Genomic DNA, 12,924 nt, shown 5'->3' with positions numbered 1-12,924 from the left:
CGCGGTTACTGATAGACAGCTATATATATATATTATATAAATGGTAAATATGTAAAATGTAGTGTTAGATTTTTCAACAACGCTTATTTCGATCTGACAGTAGAGTACGTTTATTAGCGGGGGGATTGTTGCAGATGGTCACCATTTTATTGTTTTAAAGCTGAACACTGTGCAGCTGCTGGGGATAAGCAGGGTAGTTTCAGGAGGGTTCCTGAGAGCTGAAACTTTGTACTGCATTAAGGAAGCAGTATGGGGAGCTTATGTGGACATGCTCATCACGCAAGATGGACGGAGTTGTCCTTGGGTGAATATTCAGTGATGGACGCCTGACCTAGGGTAGCACCCCCTGCACTTCCCCTCGCTGTGATGGTCCAGCGGGGTGAGAGCTGGATCGTTACCCCTTTTGGCTCAACTATGTGTTGTGTGACCTCTAGTGGCTGCACGGTGTACTGCTGATATCAGGTCATGGCTGGGGCAAGAGAGCAAGGGCTGGAAGTCTGTGCTCTTCCAGGAGCTGGTCATCTCTCTGGGCCTCGTATAATGCATAGTTAACATCAAAGAACCACGTTGATATATGTGTTTTGTTTACTGAATAACACGCTAATGTCATGTCTCTATCCCTGCTGTCTGTGGCCTACAGAGATTTCTATTCGGAGTACTGGCAAGGTAACGGCATTCATACGTGTGCAGATTAAAGTGCCATTCACAATGTCAGACGCACATAAAGTAATGAAATATACAGGCTCTGGGTAACGATTAATCATCCTATTTAATGTCATTACTGTTTTTATGGCACCACAATTGTCAATGGACTGCCATGTGCCTATAAAACAGATTTGGCACTTTTCCCAAATGATATGTAATGGTCTACATACCAAAATAACCAATATATATGTACTGTATACCATGGGGATGTGTCTGAACATCTCAATCAACATGATTATTCCTCCCCATTAAGTTATCTTTGTCCCAGCGTTAAGTTGCCGATTGGTTCAGGTAGCCCTCCACAGGCTGCTGCTGATCTAAGCTCCCATGACGTGAGCTAAATTGTAAGACGCAACATGTCCGACAACATAGAAAGTTAACTCTCCGCCACCTTGATGTGTATCCATAAGCCTGATTTAGGCTCTTTTGATGCTTAACAATATGAAACCAGGTCAGTTCCCCATTCATTCGCCTCAGCCAAACACCCCTGAATAATATGTGCTGTTTTGAAATAGCTTGCCTTGACACGCGTTAGAACATCCGTGTCCACGTGTCAGTGATGTCAGTAACGCTGACATCATTAATCACAACCATGCCTTTAGCTGAGCACAAATGGACGTTAGGGCCTTGAATGAATGCAGTGAACGCAAAATGCGAAGCCAGATGTTTCCTATTAGATATCCTGGGGATGTATTCGTGGCCACGATTGAGGCTAATCCAACTCTTTCCAGATAATGAAAGTTTACAACAAAAAAAAAACACAAATGAAAGTGATATGAAGACGAAGTAAAAAAATAATAATAATAAAAAAATTATAAATATATATTGTACAGGGAAAACATTGAAAAATGGTAAAATATCCACCGGCATGCTGGGTAATTATTCTATAAACATGAGAAATTATATATATATTTTTTTTAAAGTGTAAAAAGTGCAAAGACCCTTTTTTCGGTCCATTGAGAACAGTACAGGAGCCAACTGCGTCCAAAAAGCATTGTGCCTCCGGTCGGCTTCTGTACGGTCTGAGACCGGCTTGTACAGTTAATACCCGAGAACAGATGGCAGGCAGAAGTAAGCAACGGAGGTAAACGGGGGTTTTTTAAGCCATACTTTAAAGCAGGTGGTGCTGCAAACCTTTCTTTTGCGCAATCGTTTTCTCGAGATCAAAAAAACGTTTAATGCCCCTTTAACAGTTCCCCACACAGTCTAGTTTTAGTTTATGGGATCTGAGCTCTCGCTGGGTCAGGCCGTATACAATGAACTTTGTGAAAACATCCTTATTACCCCATCTGGTCTTAACACGTAAAAAAGAGAACCCGACCAAGCAGAAAGCCAGAGAAAATGTAAATAACTAAACATGCGAAACGATGAAACGGAAAAAAAATACAAAGTATGAGAGGCCGTGGGGAACCGATATTAGCAGAAACCCCCAAAAGTTTAAAAATAGTCATAGTTAAAAGTTTCTACATTTTACAGGGAAATCCATGATTACAGACGCCTTGTTAACACAATGTTAACCTCGCACAACCTCGCCTTTTAGATCTAAATTTTTATTTTTATGCGGGAGTTTTCTAATAAACTAATAAGATTAGAGATGATCAGGGGGTTTCCTGTTACCTTAAACAGACACGCCGACGGGCTGCAGTATTTTTTTTTATATTTTTATAAGTATCTTAATTTCAGGGATTTTGCAGAGAAGTCAGGTTTTCGGATCATGAGCCAACGGGGTGTCGAGATGTAGCCAAACCTCTAGAAGAATGCCAGGTCTTTACACACTCCAGAAAGGCTTCAGATTAGCATGTCTTAAAAAAAAGAGCCTACTTCTAACACCCCGGACCAGACTGAAACAAATGTGGAACAACGAAACTAGAAAGAGTTAATGGAGATATAAGACACGACTACAACCGAGTGTTTAATAAATACGATTGGGGCCAAACTAAACTTTTTGCCTCTATTGGTTTTAGACGTAGTTGACAGTTATATGGAGTCTTATTATCTAGATTCTTTAGCTATAACACTGCCAGGAACATCAGCGGTAAGAAAGATTAACTATTTGCTGGCCAAGTGGTCCATTGCTCATCCCTTGTTAAACTAAAGCAGAATTCCATTTGGATTTAGATGCTTTAAGGATTTGTTTTAGTATTACAGTAAGGGTAATCAGGTAACAAAGTCCTCTATGGACACAATGAACACGGTTTGTGTCTTCTAAAGTCTAATGCTTCTTTCTTTCCTTGCAGCTCTTTGTCATGACGTTGTCGATGTGTCTGTGTAGAAACCTGGACCAAAACTACAACAAACTTGCGCGATTCTCCTAGAAGATATCTGGACTGTCGAGGACTGTAGCCTGAACGCAGACCGCAGCCAAACATCTGGATATTCACTTTCTGCTTCTTATCAAAGCCTCGCCAAGTTGAAGCCAACATTTTGCGTCCTAGAACAGGGGCGCCCTAACCTCCCATCTGCAGCTGTTCCTGGACTGTAGGTCATGGTTGATGGTGGTAGGAGGTACAGTCCAGAAACAGCTGCTGATTCACAGGTTGGCCACTCTTGCTCTAGAACCTTTCACAAGTTCTCACAAGGATGGGTTGACCCATTTCGCACCTTTGCAAACATTGTGAAACACGAGCTTCAATGAGACGAGTGTCTTCCACCGCGTATGTAAATATTCCCAGGTGGTCAGGGCGGCTGGAATCAACATCTCGGGGCAACCTGCTTCCAGGATCCTCAAGTGTGATGGACCTCATTTCACCACGTAATGACATTATAATAAAACCCAGAGAACAGCTAATCCTAGACCATTTTAAAAATGTTTACTTACAGATGTGGCTGCTGGTACCCATCTCTTCCTTGTAGTCCTAGACGTCTGCCCATGTCGCTCGAACCTGGCGGTCAACGGCACCTATAACGCAAAAACCAAAACATCGAATATACCCAAGAACATAACATTTAAAGATCTCTCCGTGTGGGAATACTTGGCACAGTTATTACCTTAGGGTATTTAATAAGTGTTACCATTCGCAGTATTTAACCCTTACAGTAGCGGGTACATCAGAGAAGGGAAATTACCCGTACCTCGCACAGCAGGATGTATTTTTAAGTATATTTTAATGTCTTTTTAGAACAATGGGGACACCTAGAGGCCGCTTTGCTTATTTACTACAGATATTTGCCCCATAAAAGTCATTGTTTTTTTTTTATCCAGCGGATTCTATTGTAAAATAGAAATATCGGTGGTAATTGGAGTGCAAGCTCTGTGGAAGAAATCAGGAGTCTTCTCTCAGCCTCTTTGTTAACCCCCCCTTTTTTGTCTCAAAGGCTTAAATTAAAATACAACTCTTACCAAAGAGTCTAAAAAAACCACTATGGTTTAGTTGTATTGTTTTTAATACTTATGCTTGTTATCCCTTTGAGCGACTCGAAGATGTGAACCTACTACTCACCCCCTGGGCACTTCTACATCATGACGTGAAATAAAAATGATTGTCCGTGGCATTTCCAGCTTATAAACATTGACTTATTAGCATATATATTATACATGGTCATTACTACAATATAGTTATTTCTCTACGGCCCATAATGGAATGCCATCAGCACTTCAGCCAGTCTCTTTAACAGCGGATGAACTAAAATTCCCATCATCCCCCAAGAAAGATGCATCCACTCCAAGGCCATCTCCAGTAAGCATCTACTGCATAATGGGCTGAGCTGGGAGATCCAGTGCATATTTAACTATGCATTATGCAGGGCCAGCTAAGATTCTTTTGCTGATTATTATTGGGTTAAATCCCGTACTGTCAATTTGATTGGTTGACAATTGACAGTACAAATAGAACTATATACCATAACACGTTTTTTTGTTTTTTTTACCATTGTAATGTAGAGTGTGGGTCGTTGACCCAGAATTGTCGGAATAATTTCAGGTTGTGTTATACTGTGAGTGTGTATATAGTACATTTAGGCTAGAATTCTATCATTTTCAGTATTTCAGTTATGTGGATCTATGTAACACTGAGCTAATATAACTCATGGGTCAATAAATGCCATTTTTTACAGCCATTAACCAAGGAACTTTTTTTGAGGCCGAAACTGTGGAATGATTAACCAAGATGAGTTTACTTTTTAACTCGTACCGTAGCTGCCTCTGCCGTATAGCCCGATTGCTTTAGTTTTATATCGTATGTTTATTCTTTGGAGAAGGTGAACGACAATGGGTTTTCTGCCAAGCTTGATGCTGGTTATTGTATTTATGTGTTTGTATGTATCAAACCTTTTTTTATTATCTTGTAGAAATCGTAAAAAAAAAACAACAAAATGGAAATAGAGAAACGAGGGGTGCTCTTTTAAATGTAAAATAAATATCTTCTGTGATATAAAATCTCAACCTACTGAATCATTGTTAATGGGTAAAGGACCTCTGTGTCCTCCAACAAACCTGAAGCCACATCATAGTTTGTTAAAGCACAGACAAAGCAGGGTTAAAAAAAAATTATATTGACACGGAAAATAAATCCAAAATATATAATAATAATAATAATTCAACTAACTGAAAACAATATAAAAGGTTAAATGTGGATTATAATAATAGTTAGATGTGACACATACCAACGTAATGTTAATGGGAATCATGAGATTTCGTTTGGTTTTTCATTGCGCCATCTTTGAGACCTGGGTTGCTCTCCAGCTAGCTTGTAACAAAAGCTACCGTGATGTAGCTGCTTGAACATAGTTGCTCCAGCGTCATAGTTGTTATAGTTAGAGAGCTACCTCTGCTGTTGAATGTTTTAGGTCCATGCACCTCCCTGAGTATCTGCATTCCTAATCAATCAGTAATTAAACAATTAACATGTTGGATCAGAGAGCAGCGAGTTAGATCATCCTGAAAACCAGCGGTGTCAGTCCCTGGAGGTCTGGAGTCGGATTCTCATCCCTAAACTGTGGATCGTTCGCCATTCATTCATCCACCTACAACTTAATCCCCTAAGAGTGGATGAATGTTTCACAGTTGAATAAACAGGTTGGATTCTGGTCTTTTGCTAGCAGGTTTTTGTGTTAAGGACCTTCACACGAGAAACAGCACAGGGAATTATTATTATTATTATATTATTAATATATGATCGGCTCGGCATGGTCACTTTAAATGACACAAAAAATACTAAGGGAGCTTTTACCGCCTTACATTCTCGTAACGCATGCATTTAATAAACCGGGCCTCATATATGCTCACATGGCCAAGGTTTTCCCGTGTGCCCTAAAGAGCTTGGAATCAGTCTGCAGCACCTCAAGAGTTTCACGGTTTAGTTCACACTTGAGCGTATCGGCTTAGGTATTCGCAGACTCTTCCAGCGAGATGGTAGACCCGCCATGTTTAATGGGAAGTCCATGATACTCCATGCAGCGCTATCCTGAGTATAAGGTGCTTTCACACCAGAACTTGTGTCCGGATCCCAGTTTCAGGAGCAGCTGTTGATAATTTTCACAGGTTTCTATTAAAGAGCAATTGTTTAAGCCTCATCATTTTGGAGTATTATGCCCCTTTAAGGGCTATGGTACGGCCGTTAACCCCGTAAATGCCAGAAGTGTATACAGTTTTATGCAGCGCGTTTTTAAGCAGTGCCCATCCGGCTCACAGATCCAAACCCTTTTCTACCCAGAAGTACACGTTTTGGAGTGAAAATGTGATCATTTTTAGGCTCAAATGCTAAATTTGTTGCAATCAGCGTTTTCATACCTTGCACGGCCCCTGCAGGTGGAATCGTTCACCGTTTAGGGCTCCTGGAGCAATGAAGAACATGATGCTGAAGGATCGGCAAAGGGTCGTTTCCACTTACCGCTTACATGATTTGTGGGTTCTGTCCGTGTTGTAAAGCATCGGATTTATGGGGAAGAATAGATAATAATAATAATATCTGCAGGATCCAACGACATGAGTGCCTTTCTCCTTCATATATTTTAACCAAATAATGATCAAATAATAACTTAGAACGCACATAAATGGCATTCACACCGGCACATATCAATAACAAAACAGATAACCCATGGACCTAGACTATAATCGAACGCCAACTCCCATGATCCTCTGACAGCCACCGATCCGATTCAGAGCAGATCCCAGATCTACATTGCTTTATTATTTAGTTATTTGCTTTAACGATTATCGCTTTCCCATCCAAACGAGAGAGAGACAGAGAGAGAATGTGCAGCTCAGTATCCGAGCCTTTAATTTGTTTCAAGCATTTAAATACAGAGGCAGATAGATATTTAAATACAAAAGAAAAATACGGTAATAACAGTGTTCGCAGAATATATAAACTATAGAGGTAAGACATTTGGACACTTTGCTTTTATATTGGCTTGAGACACAATAACAGCCCCGACCCAATCCTCAATTGTCAATAAACATAACTTTGATTATGACCCCACGGCCGTTCTTTCAGGATAAATTTGCCCTCGTTGGTCCTTCATAATGCATATTAGTTCAATGCTTCAACTCATCGTTCTGTTGTAGACCCGATTTGTCTTAAAAAAAACCCCCAAACCCTAAAAATTTAATATTTTGTTATTTTGTTCTCTACATGTAGTATTTCCAGTAGCTTTTGTTGATGAATACTAAGACGTTGCAGAAAAGTCTGGCTGCATCTGGATTACTGCTTCCCCGCGTAACGATTTGTAGCATGAGATATACGGCTTATGGAACCGACTTATTCTCACCCAGTAACGTATAAAAAATAAAGTCCCAAAAATGGAGTAAAAATGGAGTAAAACTCGATTAGCGGCAAAACATCAAGAAATACATTTCATTAATGCCGGAGGCTACAACGAGTATGGATTTTTTTGATTTGCCATAAGCCCATAAAACACTGTAATTGCAACCAAGCCATCCCATCATGCTGAGCGGAGGAGAGGAGGACACCCGGCGATAGGGAATCTTGAGCGCGTAGTCCTGGGGCGAGCCATATTTCATGAATGATTTGCAATTAGCCTTCAGTTGCCAAGTCAATGTTTAGATCATCTTGAAAACGCCCAACATCCAACGTCCTCGCGCTTCAGATAATGGGTCTCCAGTGGAAGTGATTGGATCTGGCTTATGTTTTAATTAAGTACATATTTATATATATATATTCTTATTTATATAAAATATATTTATTCTTTGGAGTGAGTTAAATACAGTCTATTAAAAGTTCAAGGGACCAGATGAATCGTTCCGTATCCTCAGCGGCTGACCCTTTCTATTTCACTGTCCACCTTTTTCTTCTGTCTCTCCATCACGGCCTCGAGTTCTGTAGTTTTTTTAGAGTCCTATGAAATACGTAAAGAGAAAACATGTATATCGGGAGTTAGTTGAATATATTCCCGTTAACACATATTTAACAGCAAACCGTCATTGTTCTAAGAGCCAAGCCGGCGGCACGTTCATGGAGTCCAACATACGATTTTTTTTTTTTTTCCTAATTTTTTTTTTTTCAAATATAAAATGTTCCAGGTATCTTTGATTTAAATATGCAACAGAATATCAAAACAATTGTTTATTTGGCAACTTCCTGGATTAATCCGATTGGATGAATTTAGGCCACCAATTTAGGCAACACACAAAGCATTTGTTTTATGGTAGGTCCCCTTTAATCTCTCTAAATCAGGTGTTTGATATATAGATGATGGGAGTGTTACCTCAAGAAGGGATTTCTGCACCATCACTTGGCTGTATACTCTGGCTCCTTCTTCAGGACTCACTTCCTTAAACTCCTCCTTTTTGAGGCTGAAGAGCTGCGCTCCATTCAATATGCCCAGCGATCGAACGGTGCTAAAACAACACACAATCATTAAAAGTCAACTTACATATGGCAGGGAAGCCAGCTAGCTTTGCGCGGGACAGTACTGATTTTGCGGCTCTATCCAACTGTCCAGCGAGCTCTACCTTCAACTGTCCACCGAGCTCTACCTTCAACTGTCCAACGAGCTCTACCGTCAACTGTCCACCGAGCTCTACCTTCAACTGTCCACCGAGCTCTACCTTCAACTGTCCACCGAGCTCTACCTTCAACTGTCCACCGAGCTCTACCTTCAACTGTCCACCGAGCTCTACCTTCAACTGTCCACCGAGCTCTACCTTCAACTGTTTACCGAGCTCTACCTTCAACTGTCCACCGAGCTCTACCTTCAACTGTCCACCGAGCTCTACCTTCAACTGTCCACCGAGCTCTACCCCTAGCCCACTTTCCAGGACAGAGGTTGAGCTCGATGGGAAAGCACTATTTGGGAAAGCGAGATGTCTGTGGAAAATGCATGAGCAGAATTGTGCGCACGCATAGTCCAGTTTGAGTTTTGCCGGTTTGAGTGATGCTCCATCTCCCGCTTTTGAAGTTGGGAGGTATGAGCTAGTAGCAAGACACGAGCCAATTTGGACTCCTATGCTGGAATGGTGGAGGTGCGATGAGCCACACTCAACCTTAAGTATATATATGATACCTGGTGAGAAAGGGAGGTGGCGCGCCTGCTCATAGCCCTTCACACTGCACAAGCCGGACAGAGCCAGGATCAAGCTAAAGATGGCTAAATATGGCATCTCCATTTGGTAATAATTTGTTAGAGGTTTAGGCCGATGAAGAAGAGCACCACTGATAATTATTTCTGTGACATGAGCACTGAATGTACCACGCCTTATGGTTCCTTGAATACACACACTTATATGCATTTAATACTCAAGACTCACAGCGTGCTGAAGCCTTTGGCCTGCAGCCATGCCGTAACCTCTGAAGGACTGGACTCATCTGTCAGGGGGATGGAGGTGTCGGACATCTTCTGAATGCTGAGGGGTCTTTGTGGTGCAGTGCGGCCATTTGCAAGTCTGATAAGGAGTTCCTCATTCATGTTGCTCATTCTCTTTTCTGGGGAAATAAATATAAAGTGGTTATTTTAAAATATTTAAACACAAATTATTTAGAAAGTATAAAAATATATTGTGGTAGAAGGACGGAGAATTTATGAAAGTGTTCCTTTGGACCATGTTCCTGCTGAGTAAGTCTTCCAGAGTTTAGTGGCTGCAGATGTTACAGCTAACGGGATGTCTGTGGACGGCGTAGGTCCAGGAGTTACTGTTGGGGCAATTGATGGAAGACGACTGTTGGTATGAACCAGAAAGTCTTGGCGGTTTTTAGAAGGATGAATCACGGAAAGGTCTAGCAGGCGGATTTATATCTGTGTGGTGGAACTGATGGAGCGTTTCTCCTTCTCCATGACACTCAATATCACAGTTTTTAAATTCTACCAATAAATATGTATTAACAAACCTCTGCAAATGGAAGAGCCGCCATTACATCATCAAGTCCAGTCACTCAACGGTGAATTGCAATGAGATGAAATGTAATGTAGGGTTGGCCCTACAAGGTGTCTTTAAGCTTCCCATTAATAGAGGAGACAATCCCGAGACTACTCGATAGTCTTCCGGGTTACCTTTTGCTGGACATTACCTTGAGTAGAATTCTGTTCTTGGTTCAGACCATCCGTTGTGTCCCACTGACCACGGTTGCTCACACTCAATGGTTTCTTTGGGGGAGTAGGTGGGGGTTGTGATTTCTAGTTAGGTAAAAACATATGCGTATATCTGGTTACAAATATATCCAGCAAAATAAAACACACTTACTATCTTGAAGTTGCTCATATATACATTTGCTCCACAGGTGTTACCTGGGAATAAGGAGATTATTCACAAAGCTAGTATGCAGGAGAGCTGCAGTTTCAACACATTGATATCACTATGTATCATAAAGACCATAACCCGGGGAGCTTTACATATAAGAACAGATAACTTGGTCCCATATAATGCATCGGTGAATGAAAGTCACCTCACCAGCCAGGCCCGGACTGGCCTTCCGGCAAACTGGTCAAATAGCCAGGGCACTGGCACTGGATGGTGCAGGTAACTTATGTTTACTGTCATAGATCCAGTTTGTTAGTGTGATACACGCGGTTGCAGATGGCTGCACGTACATAACTTGTCGATTTTATTCCCCAGTCCGGCCCTGTCACCAACTGGACTTTGCATAACGTATAACGAGGTTGGAGTTAAGATTATCCCTCAAAAATCTGCTTTAATGAGCAAACCCTGAAGTTCTGCTACAATTAAAAAAGCAACAATGGTGTCCACGTTGTTTCCGCCGTAGTGCGAGAGGAAAATAAGCCGTCTCCCCATCTCAAACATATTTTGGTTTACCATTGTTCCTAGGTGTCATAGAACACAGTCAGAATGGATTGTGGCAAGATATCTAATGCTCCAAACTATCTCAGATGATGTACCTTCATCGGGCTCGAAGGTTGGGAGCCATTCTGTTTGGCTTTGATGATGTCCGCTTCGGTGGCAGGAGCAAGGATGTTAAAGGGGACGTATCCGATTTGTCCGAAGCGATTCTGCACCTTCCACCACTTCTTGGAGTCATCTATGACCTTTACAGAAAGAGCAAGATAGAAATAAGTAAAAGTAACAGCGTCTGGTTTGAGTAATAATATTATTCACAAGTAAACCTGAGACGGCCTTTCTAAGGAATGGACTTTCTGGTCTTCTAAAGGAGAGAAGCTGTACAATTCCGCACATCAATTATTACTTTGCTATTTGTACAATCGTAGAACCTTATACGGAGGTTGTCAATGCACATTTATTATTATTTAATGGTGGTCGTATTCTCTACAAGAGGACATCCTTACATACTTTGAGAGCAGAGGACAGTATAGAATGAAGAAGACAGCTGGGATTTACTCTATATTTTCTCCTTTTTGTATAAGGTGGTGATCCAGTAGCTTTTCTTTTAATAGGTTAGGTTTTTATTTTATCTGACTTTGTTACGAAAGTCTCTGGGGTTGTGGTGTAGGGAAGACCCTCTTGATTTCTCGACTAAAGGGGGGCTACAGGATTTCTTTGCGTTATACCGACCTCTAGAACCTCTCCTTGTAACACTGATAGCTCATTACTGTTCCTCGCAACAAAATCGTAGGTACAGCTCACAAGTTTGCGGTCTGTTTCCTGGTGCCTGGAGATGGAGAGAACAAACCCAGTAAGTACCTTTCCACGGGACAATTTATTAAACCCACGGACATTGTGTATTTTACCTTTTTTAATAAAAAACCATTCCGGTTTGATAAAATTACTTATTTAGCAATCCTACTCTCCCAACTCTTTCGAGTGAGGTCTGGAGACACATTAGCCAAATTGGTTAAAAAAAAAAGAAAACTGTTTATAGAATTCTTTAATTTTATTTTCTCGCATCGTACATATCATGAGAAATCGTAGGCAGGGGCTTAATGTCTGTATGGGAGCACCGGCTACTTGTATCGGCACACAAGTTAATTTGTAACGTAATGTTTTTACTGGATCATAAAAAGCTTAGCAAACTAAATCTAAAAATAACAAATTATAATAAAACAATTAAAAAACAAAAACTAAAGGCATTTTACATATTACATACCCGTTTAGAGCAGGAGGAGGAGTTGGCTGAAGAATCTGAGGAGCTGATTGCTGTAAAGTAAATAAAAATACTTATTTAATCATCTAAAATTTTGCCTCATTTTAACCTTTTTTGGGGGGGGATAGTATAGACTACTCTTTAACTCTTAGGGAATACCTATTGGTTCTAAAGTTTGAAAAAGATGATTGTCCCCACTAAAATATTTTAGATGCACCCACAGAAACACAATATCACCCCTGAGGCTGAAACTTGACCCACATGAGCGCAATTATTTACCCAGCGGAAGAAACCAGCGTATACAAGCGCTACGGGCGCAGATCATTTAAAGGTGCACCATATACAAGCCAGATTTCTAGGCATATGAAGTTGGAATTACTCTTGGTAATTGGTTTACTCCTAGCGCATCCACCAAGTGCACCTTATAATATGGAAATATGGAGTGCTCTTCTTCACCACTGATGATGTTGTGGTCTAACACAATGTATTGACCATTGGTTCTTTCATCATGTAACCTACTGGAGTGTCTTTGCCTAATAAGCATTTTCTATCCCACAGTTGGAAAACAAAAATCAAATAAATTAATAAAATATATTTTCAATCATCTTACCTGAGACCTCAGTTCTTCGTGACGGTGCTGCAGTTCTATGGGATCATTCCAAGGTTTGCCATCACTGTTGGTGGGTACCCAGCCGCTCCTGAAGGTGGGTGTGTAGGCCTCTGAATAGTCACGCGGTAACTCCAGCCTTCCAAAAACAAAACATAATGA

At 40.9% G+C, this 12,924-nt stretch overlaps 2 protein-coding genes across 2 annotated transcripts in view; one reads left to right on the top strand and one right to left on the bottom strand.

The window, feature by feature from the left end:
* LOC128470145 (CD82 antigen-like) overlaps positions 1 to 3,464 on the top strand; it is a 33,435-nt gene extending 29,971 nt beyond the window's left edge. The window contains exon 9 of the mRNA XM_053451975.1: positions 2,943 to 3,464. Coding sequence (XP_053307950.1) covers positions 2,943 to 3,020 — 78 coding nt within the window. The 3' untranslated portion in view covers positions 3,021 to 3,464. The remainder of the gene's footprint in view (positions 1 to 2,942) is intronic.
* Positions 3,465 to 7,473: 4,009 nt separating this feature from the next.
* EPS8L1 (EPS8 like 1) overlaps positions 7,474 to 12,924 on the bottom strand; it is a 36,918-nt gene continuing 31,467 nt past the window's right edge. The window contains exons 15-22 of the mRNA XM_053451931.1: positions 12,766 to 12,901; positions 12,159 to 12,208; positions 11,627 to 11,723; positions 10,996 to 11,142; positions 10,170 to 10,275; positions 9,413 to 9,587; positions 8,371 to 8,503; positions 7,474 to 8,001 (exon numbers count right to left, since the gene is read on the bottom strand). Coding sequence (XP_053307906.1) covers positions 7,915 to 8,001; positions 8,371 to 8,503; positions 9,413 to 9,587; positions 10,170 to 10,275; positions 10,996 to 11,142; positions 11,627 to 11,723; positions 12,159 to 12,208; positions 12,766 to 12,901 — 931 coding nt within the window. The 3' untranslated portion in view covers positions 7,474 to 7,914. The remainder of the gene's footprint in view (positions 8,002 to 8,370; positions 8,504 to 9,412; positions 9,588 to 10,169; positions 10,276 to 10,995; positions 11,143 to 11,626; positions 11,724 to 12,158; positions 12,209 to 12,765; positions 12,902 to 12,924) is intronic.

The sequence above is a fragment of the Spea bombifrons genome, chromosome 12 (assembly GCF_027358695.1).
Source record: "Spea bombifrons isolate aSpeBom1 chromosome 12, aSpeBom1.2.pri, whole genome shotgun sequence".
Taxonomy (NCBI): domain Eukaryota; kingdom Metazoa; phylum Chordata; class Amphibia; order Anura; family Pelobatidae; genus Spea; species Spea bombifrons.
Note: the sequence above shows the minus strand (reverse complement) of the source record. Positions and strands in the feature narration are given on the sequence as shown.